The 9,914-nt window shown below is 40.8% G+C and overlaps 2 protein-coding genes across 2 annotated transcripts; both read right to left on the bottom strand.

Moving 5' to 3' along the window:
- Nucleotides 1-311: 311 nt before the first annotated feature.
- s100t (S100 calcium binding protein T) lies at nt 312-2,325 on the bottom strand. The gene is made up of 3 exons (XM_044209310.1): nt 2,183-2,325; nt 960-1,122; nt 312-858 (listed from the first exon to the last, which is right to left on the bottom strand). Exons 1-3 carry the CDS (start codon nt 2,278-2,280, stop codon nt 694-696), a joined length of 426 nt encoding a protein of 141 aa, XP_044065245.1. The 5' UTR covers nt 2,281-2,325; the 3' UTR covers nt 312-693.
- Nucleotides 2,326-3,820: 1,495 nt separating this feature from the next.
- Nucleotides 3,821-9,632, bottom strand: si:ch211-105c13.3 (uncharacterized protein LOC325758 homolog). Its single transcript, XM_044209311.1, has 4 exons — nt 9,590-9,632; nt 9,278-9,452; nt 4,438-4,559; nt 3,821-4,289 (listed from the first exon to the last, which is right to left on the bottom strand). The coding sequence occupies exons 3-4, from the start codon at nt 4,555-4,557 to the stop codon at nt 4,134-4,136; spliced, it is 276 nt and encodes a 91-aa protein (XP_044065246.1). The 5' UTR covers nt 4,558-4,559; nt 9,278-9,452; nt 9,590-9,632; the 3' UTR covers nt 3,821-4,133.
- Between the last annotated feature and the right edge of the window lie 282 nt (nt 9,633-9,914).

Here is a 9,914-nt window from a genome sequence, read left to right as displayed (position 1 = left end):
GATGAACTTCACACCACAACAGAGGTAACTGTCACTCATATCAAATACTTAACTACAACTTCTTATACTGTATATTTCATTAATATAACATAAAAATCTCTTTGCTAGTGATTGACAAATCTATCTACAATCTACATCCATTCACTGCTGAAATAAAGTGCTGTACCAGCCTGTGCAAAGCAAATTAAAGGTAATGCAATAATCCTCTATCAGAACTACTGGATTCGGTTGAGGGCCACTTGCTGCCACCTGGTGCCCATCATGTGTTCTTACTCATATTCTCTGCTGTAATAAAGTACAACCAACATTGATTGTTTGAGTAAAGGTAACATTTATTCTTTCCAGGGAGAAATTCCTTTGCATGAATGTGTTACAAAATACATGAAAAGAAAAAGAAAGAGAGATATATTCACATATCAACAATGACAAGTGTTGAAAATGACATTAAACTCTCCAGATTTCCACATTGCAATAAATACAGTTTGTAATGGATTCATGGGACATTTCAGACAAATACACACCCAAGTTACAGTTAGGTGTGTGTGTGTGTGTGTGTGTGCGTGCGTGTGTGTGTATTTGTGCACGTAAATTCCATGACAGGATGTCCTTTGTGGGTTTTCTCTGCTGTCTTAACTGTTTCCTCCCTGGAGTGTGTGGGTTTGCAAAGTGGACGTCTTTGTGCCAAGAGCGTGTTCACTTCTTCTTCTCTGGCTTGTCATTGTACTCCAGGAAGAAGTCATTACAGGCCACAGTAAGAGCTCCGACCAGTATGATGAACTCGGTGAAATCTACCTCCCCGTCATTGTTGGAATCCAGGTCTCCCATCACCTTATCCACTGCCTCCCTATCCTGGGCATTCTGCATGTGTGAGGAAATAAAACAGAAATGATGGCTGGATCTATTTTATACACATGAAACTTGTGTGTGAATTTTCTATCCCTAAGTATGTATCTCCTTACCCCCAGGTAGTTGCCGAGCTCTGTGGTAAGCATCTCTTTGAGCTCAGCCCTGCTCAGTGTGTATTTGTCCCCCTCGTTTCCTGAGTACTTATGGAAAGTCTGGATCATGAGCTGCATGGCGTTCTCCAGAGTGGAGGCGTTCTCTGAGTTGGGCAAAGACATTCTGGAGAAGGATAGAATAAGAGAAAGGGTGGGAGGAGGAGAAAGCAAGAGAAGAGCAGACCATGTCAGTACTCCTGCCTGCCTGCAAAAATCTGCTCTCTGGAGCATGGAGGACAAGTCTGCTGCAAATCAATACAGGTTAAAGCCTCTCTTGCTTCCTCTCTTGCACACCCTTTTTCTCTCTTTTTTTCTCTTAGACACACTGCCAGACAGATATATGCATGGACAAACACAAATCCAAACTGAATCATAGGCTACAATACAATCAATGAGATGGCTGCAAACTGATCTTCTATGAAGTGTCTAAGCATATCTATCTAGTGACAGGAGAGGAATTTGGCAGAGTTGGAAACCCTGCGCAGCCCCGGAGTCAAGTTTACTCTAACTGTTTCCTCATCAGGAGTGTTTCCTCTCTGCCAGTGATCCTGATAAGATTTTGCTACAGATAAATGAATCAATCTGTTTGTTGCTTTGCCCTGGCGAGAGGACCTCTGGGAGTCAGGACATAGTCAGCACCCTGACATGTGAGCCAGCTGATAAGAGTGAAACCCTAAGCTGGTAAAACAGCCGAACCAGTGGAGGAGATGTAACCAGGATACACAGAGGCAACCTGATCTGGCTTTTACTTTAGCTCCGCTGGATGGCAGAAAACACCAGAGACAGGTGTAAGTCTTTGCCTTTCTTGAACCTACATCACCTCTGAACTGTGAAGACTTTTCCTAACTGTCAATCACATCTTACACCAGTCTCCTCATGGACACAATGTTCCAAATTCTCATGAATCAGTGGCATAAAAAAATATCGGAAAGACATTTTTGGCAAGCTCTGTCTGTCCAGATAAATTAAGGTTCCATAACTTATCAGTGAATAAACAGAAAGCTCTTCCTGTCTTTGTTGTTGACTTGCACTTTCAACAGGCAGACCACCTACAGACAACATCGTGCATTAGCTACACCCCCTAAAAATCAACTTTTAAAAGTAAAAATAGTCAGAAACAACCTCTGAGAAATGCAGAGACAAAGCTTTCAGTGTTGAAGTCTGTCCTCTACATAATTTCTTACCTGAGTGGAGGACGAGTGCTGGCCTGCTGGTCAGGTGCAGAGAGAGAAGGCAATAGCGACTGATGAGGAGGATGAGGAGGACAATGTCTTAAATACATCTCTCACTCCACCCATCCCACTTATCCCTTCCTCCCCTTTCCCTCTTTCCACCTGTTGCACACCCTCCCCCTTCCTCCATCTCTGTTTACGCATCAGACACCTGCTATCCGCTGAATGGACACACGTAAGATCCACCTGCCCCCCATTGGTCAGAGATGACATATGGACAAAAAACACTCATGGTACTAAAACTACAGCAAGACATTAAGTAAATTGAAGTACCCATAATATGACCACAAGACAAACCATAAATGCCCTTGTATACTTTAAATGCGGTCTTGTTATTCTCAGATGTCCGTCTGCATGGAAGCAGATACCAAGTGTAAATAGTGAGTTTTGAGTTTGTCTGCAACATTCTTACTTTGATGAGCTCAACACCAACAGCATTTTCTGAGCACAATGATTTGTCATGAGGTGACAATGAGATATCACTTACTATGCCACAGTTCGCCATTCTGACAGTGGATTATCCTGCTATCCTGTTGTGCAACCATTTTGTACTTCATGTCAAAACAAAGAAGAGGCTTAGAGGGAGTGCTAAAATAAATACTGTACCAAGACAAATATGAATAACTTGATAACTCTCAAAATGTGTCTGGTTTTAAGCAGCAGAGTGTTGGGGGTATGTTTGGGGGTAGGATGTTTACCGGAAGAGAGAGGGGTCGTGCCTGATACAGTATCCGAAGGATTAGTGTAGCACCGATGAATGGAGCCATCACACCTGACAGCCATACAGAGAAATCCCCATACAAAGACACACACAAAACACAGACTACAAAAACACACACAAAGGCAAACATGCTACACGCACACACTTTCACAAACATATTCGCACCTAAAGCTCCAAAACACACTACATGCATGCACAAAACATATTTAAAAAAAGGATAAACTACAGACACATAGGCAAACACACTTTAAATACTTCGGGCCATGTATCATCAGACTTAAAGCAGTATAATGGATATAGCGAGTGAATGAAGAGCAAAAATAAATTATACAAACATATAATCTTGCACACCTGAATGAATGATCTAGAAGATCACATTTATGAAAGCAAACAACATCAACATTAATGCACAAACACCATCAGTGGAAAATGTCATGAAATATATGTTTGATCTGCCATCCCGGTAAGCGCACTTTCTTGTTTATGTGTTGTTGCTGCAGTGATTGTGCCAGTGAGAAGGGTTAGCACAGTGTGTGTGCACAATATGTGTGTATGTAAAGTGTTGCAGAGTGGAGAATAGGTATACACAATAGGAGGTGTATACTGTATGTCAGGATCTGGTTGCAATAGTTGATGCATATAAAGGCTGCTGAATTTGACTGGTCAGGGATGTCACAGCTATATTTAGCAAGTGTTGCTTGGATCATTGCAGCGGTGCCTGTGGGACAATGTCAAACCATGTCAGGGAAACCACTGCAGACATTTTAATAGAAGTTAATGGATAACGTCAACAAATAGACGCTGCACTTGCAATTAGAAAATGCAAATGCAACTTAAGATGAAACACAAATTAAAAACTACACACTGTATAGTTTTATTATATAAAGCTTTTATTTTGAAAATACAGTAAGTATCCTTTGTATAATTGGTATAAAAAAAAGACACTCCAAGCTCACAGTCCTTCAATGTGTCCTTGACAGTGGAAATCAATATGGTGTGGCTGAAAAAAAGGTTGATCTGGACAGACATTTAAGATGTAGTTCAGGGCATTATAGAGCTGGTTGATTAACTGTATGAAAATGATGGACTACATGATGTTTGGAACATTTGGAAATGAGAAAAGATACTTAAAAAGCTCAAACTAAACTGTTGATCCACAAAACACTGCATCTTCACAAGCATCTATGATGCATCTGTGTTGGATCCAGTCTTGCTCTGACTGAGGGAGCTGGCCACGTAGCCAATCAGAGTGAGGTATTCCTGGAAGCTGACCTTTCCATCATTGTTCTCATCCAGTCCCCTCTGCATCTCCTTAACGGCAGAGGAGCTGTTTGTATCCTGAACCCAAAGGAATAGACAGAAGCAGACGGAAAATACTGTTAGTGTTAATATAATAGCTCCTTATGAGAAAGAAAGACAGAAAAAAAATACGTTCCAATGTACTGATGGATTATTTGTGTAAGTGAAGGGTGATGTAGTTCCTTACCTCCATGATGCCGCCAAGCTGTTTATTTACCAGTTTCTGGAAGGCTTTTCCATCTAGGTTCTCCTTCCCCCTGGCAGAACTAATAAATGTGGTCACCACTGTTTTAATGGCTGCCTCCATATCTAAAGAGAGAGAGACAAGGACAAAAAGCGAAGAAGGAGAGTTGAGTGTAGGAAGTGGCAAGGAGAGATATGGCCATATCTTAGACACTCAGACATCATGCCGTTGGGTACAGTTCCCATGAATGTTATTAATATGAAAATATATTTACATTGAGTCTTGGATGAATAAAAGGCTTATTTCAGTTACTGAATGCATCATTGCAGAAGAGAGTACATCATGACCTTTGTATGCAGCTGACTGATCAAGATTAGAGATTCATAATTAATCTGTGCAATCATATTATAATGTATTAAAATCAAGTTATATTACAACATTCCACTTCATTTAGCATGTGTAATATGATTGGAAACATACTGAAAATAAAATGCAACAAGTTCAGTTAAAAACTGCATTGTTCTGCAAATTAATAGTGGGCAGTAGTCATAATGGTGATTAGCAAACCAAAATTGTCTGCCATTTAAGCCACAAATGTGCAGCACTGAAGATGAGACAAATGTAATTCTTTGGTGAGAATTGGATCACATCTTAAAATTGTATTTGAATTGGATATGTTTGGATATGTCCTCTGAACATAAACATGTGAGAAAGGTGAGACACACAAGTGATGTCAGCATAGAAGAAGAGCAGGAGAGGGAGCGGGGGGGTTAGCCTGGAGGCTCTCCGAGGTAAACAGAGCGAGAGAGGGGGAGTCATGGAAGGTTGAAGAGGAAGGGAGTCTCTGAGGTAAACACAATGGGAGCTGCGATCTCTGACGGTGGACATCTGATCCCCAGAAGCCAGCGGGAGGCCACAGGTTCAGATTACTGCCTGCTGCCCATCTGCTGCAGCACACCTACCCTCACACTGTAGGAATATGCTGCATACTGTGCTCAAGTATGAACTAACAAACATCACACAGGATAAAGATTAAAGTAGCCTGAAACATCTAATGCTGCTGTTACTGACAGAATCTCAGAGTCTTGTGAAGGTAAACCCTGGGCTGAACCATTTTAAGTTTTGGTTCATTTCACTCACTGCTTATTGCTAATTGGACCTTGCAGGAAGGACAGAAACAAGATGTAAACGCATTTATGCTTTCATTGGATGTCAAATCTAGTATCAAAACAATAGCTTTGTCCCATCCATACTACATGCCAATTCTTCACACTTTGATTATGTTGTACATACAGTAAAAAAGTCAGTATCCATACTTATACTGAGAAGTATAATCAGAACAGTTAGCATGCATACTAAAAACCCTTGATTTTTGAGTGTGCTGTTGATGTACACTATTCTCCCACAATGCAATGCACAAAGGAAGCAGAGGAGCTGCTAGTGCTACAGCTGCAAAAAATTAAACCTAATTGTCAGTGGTGATAAAACAGCCCCTGGAACACCTCAGAAGACAAAAAAGAACTAATAAATCCTACATTTTGACATCTATTTGTGACATTGAATTGGCAGTGACATTCCAAAGTTTGACTGACATCCATCATTGCACATATTGTATCATTTCCTGTTAATATAAAACAATTAAGAAAGATTTGTTTTGTATACTAACTGCAAAAACAGTATATTATGGCAATTTGTTTATAGTATATGTACTTTATACAATTAGTATGTCGCACTGGGACGCACAACTACTGTTTGATTGGCATCCATCATCGCACATATTGCATAATTTCCTGTTGTTTTGTATACCAACTGCAAAAACAGTATAACAATTAGCAGTGGTGGAACAAGTACTCAGATCTTTTACTTTAGTCCTGCAAGTCCTGCATTCAAAATTTTACTTAAGTAAAAGTACAAAAGTATGAGCATCAAAATATACTTAAAGTACAAGTACCTTGAATTTGTACTAAAGTACAGTACTTGAGTAAATGTTCCACCATTGACAATTAGTATTTAGTATATACTGTATATTCTTGGTATGTAGTATGGCACAGTAGTTGATTTTGTCTATAAAACTGCAAAAACAGTAGACTATGAAAATGTTGTCATATGGAACTGGGACACAGATAATGTAATGCCTATAGACGGTGTTAAGGGGTACGGCCAGCATGTGCAACCCAATGTATTCAGACATAATTCAGCCAACAGAGGGGTCTCTCTAGGTTTCTGCTCCCATTTAGCGTTCTGTTGTCTCCACAAACAAGATTTCCAAGGCAACTGCTCACAGAAAATAAAAGGCCTGAATAAATGCTGCAGATACTTGAGTAGAGTTGATAAGTATCACGGCAGTGTGGTGCGAGGCCCTGCTGCAGGATTTCCAGTGTGTATTGGAAACTACCCGGAGGCAGCGGTGGCCACAGAATGGGTAATGATGATGGGTGCCTGTGACAATGTTGTTGGAGTAACTGCAGAAGCTGGTAAATCTCCCATCTGACACAGATGTCACACCTCAATGCTCACACTATATGCACCTACACTGGCCTTCACACAAAGACATACAGATCAACAGACAGAAAGATAGAAACACACACACACATATCAAGGACAACACTAAGTAGGACTTCTGTTGCATTAACCTAATTACTGGGTGAGTGAGAGCAGGCACCCAAACCCTGGATTCTGTTTCATGTCTCTCTGCCATGCCAGCACACACACACGCATGCACACAGAGACAAACACACAACTCTTTCCTACATACAAGTGAGCACCTGTCATCAGCATGTTGCTCATTATTATTTAATAGATTACTATAATTGTCCCAACACCTTCCTAACACCGTCTACAAGACAAACAACAGCACGGAAGCAGGCAGACCAGTGTCTGTGTGTGTTTGTAGCTCTATAGGCCATATATCAAAATGCCTGACAGGCCACCATCCATTAGCGTCTCCTCCAAGATGAACGTGGAACCAAGTAGGCTTCTGTCATAACTGGAGACATCAGGGCCACAGAATTAAGAATAGGTAGAAAGGAACATGCAGTAGAGTTTGTCTGATAAGAGCAAGAGGTGGCCTGACTGGGAGTGTGTGCTGATTACACATGAAGCTCGCCTGCAGCCTCTCAGCACATGTGATCCATTCAGATTCAGAGTGTGGAGATAGTGATTGTAATGACTCAAGAGCAACGAATGCTTGTGTGAGGCCCAGTTCCTGGTTTTATTTGCATTACTGGTCCTTTTTGTGGCATTTTAGTGGAATTTTTCACTATACAGATGCTAATTCAGCGACTCCCAACCACTTTGGCTTGAGACATTTTAAAATAACTACTTGTGACCCATTGTCTCCAGTTGCATGTCTATGGATTATAACCAGCTTAACCAAAGAGTGATATTTTTTCCCATTTTTAGAGGACTAAAGTTGTAAAACTATCCAGTAATTCTCAAGAGGGAAAAAAAGCAAGAATTAGAGGATGTTTTTTTCTACTTACCTATCCTGTTTCTTACAATCCCCCAGACATAGGGCTATCTTGTAACATTTTAAGGAATCCTGATCCACAGGTTGGAAACTACTGCACTGGCTGGCTTTGAATTTGGTTAAATAAGTGGTTCATGTTAACATGGTAAAACGTTATGTAATGTCAAATTAGGGAATCTGATATCTCTGGCAAAATTCAAGACCACTAAATGATCCCTTTGTTGTCTCTATAGCTTATTTTAGCATACTTAGTATTGTATAGCATACTTAGTACAATATTGTTATTTGTTGTATCTGTTCCTCATTTTGTCATGTTTTGTCTGCAACTTTTTATGCTGCAGTCTCCCTTGCCATTATGGCATTTGTGTCTCTATGTTTTATTTGTGAGAAGGTATTGCAGATGAAAAATAAGCTTTCAGTCAACACGTATGTATCATAGTGTATGTGCACAGTACCTCCCAAATAAATCAAATAAAGCATACTGTGCAGACGTTGGTGAGAGTTTCGGGTATAGTCATTGTTGCAACTAGCTTAATGGCTCGACAAGTACAAACCAGTCAGATAGGCCCACCCAACCCAACCAATCCACCACTCACCACCACAATGTTACAGTATCTTTCATATCTCACAGTTTTTAAACAGACTGACCACAGACCACACAGGTCATTATTCTGCACTGGCACATGATAGTTCAAGAGCACTGAATAATCCCAGTGACCAATCAGCTCCACCCTGGCCGTGTTGTTTGCGTTAGGTGTGACTGACTCATTTCCTCCATGAGCATGTTACCTGTCATCGCCCAGGTCGCTGTTTCTCCTCCGCGTCATTAACGACAACAGGTCGAAGCCATTCGACTCTCGCTGCCGGAGTCTAATCATAACGTTAATAATTCAGACTGATAAGAGCCAAATCTGACCGCCGTTACAATGATCAAAGTATGACTGTTTAACGGGGCGAAAACGGCCTCGGCGCATATGCCAAAACGAGTCAGCACCGTGCGTAACGGAGATGTCAGGGGCTCGCCCACGTTTACATTTAGCCCCAACTAATCATGACAATTTGTAGAGCTACCAGAGGCAGGACTGACACACACAGCAAATAAATAAGTAAAGGTGACTCGAGACTCCGGTTTCTCTGGAAGTGTAAAGGGATTAGTGTTAGATTACCAAGAAAGAGAACCTGATCTTTGTGGCCACCAAACTGGGTAATGACAAAAGAGACGCTCGCTAATTATACTGAATGTATGACATAGTGGAAGAAATAAGCTAAACTGATAGTTTTGCCAAGAAAACATTTAGCACAATAAACTAATAATGTCGTGCCACTACAGTGAGGCTCAGCACAAAATGCATAATCCGAATAAAGCAGACTCACCGTTTGGACAGGAAAACAAAAGGCAAGAAAACGATTTCACTAGAAGCTGCTCTCCTTCTTTCTCACACAGATCCTCCTATTCAGTCTTGAGCAAGATTAACCAGCAACACATATCTTCTCCGTGATTTAACGTCTCACTCCAGCCAACGTTTTTTCATTGTCATAGGGCGTGTGCCTGGGAGAGGAGGAATGTGGAAAGAGGCGCAGCTTGAGCAACACAATTTTTCAGCAACATTTTGTAACAAATATTTCCGTTGTTCAAGAAAACAGAGCAAGTCTTTATAATGTGGTTCAATAAATAGTTTTTTTTACATGTCTGCTTTATACTTGCACATTCATCTCTGCATTCTTTTTCTATCACACTTTCTCTCAACATGTAGGAACAAGCGCGCGCTCATAACTAAATGCGCGTGTTCAAAGCTTTGCCAACAGACAGATGTATTCAAGCCACACCCTGAAACTTTAGGGAAAGATAACAAAAGAAACTTTCGAATAAACTAACAGAGGCCTGAGCAGCAGAAAACACACACGCGTTTTTACATTTTATTTAGATTTTTTATTTTATTTCCAGCTTTAAACATATAATCGCGCTCTGCCAACACCACACCTCTGTTTGCGTCCTGGAGAAAGATGATAA

Source organism: Siniperca chuatsi, linkage group LG9 (assembly GCF_020085105.1).
Source record: "Siniperca chuatsi isolate FFG_IHB_CAS linkage group LG9, ASM2008510v1, whole genome shotgun sequence".
Classification (NCBI taxonomy): Eukaryota; Metazoa; Chordata; class Actinopteri; order Centrarchiformes; family Sinipercidae; genus Siniperca; species Siniperca chuatsi.
This window is presented reverse-complemented; position numbering and strand designations above follow the sequence as displayed.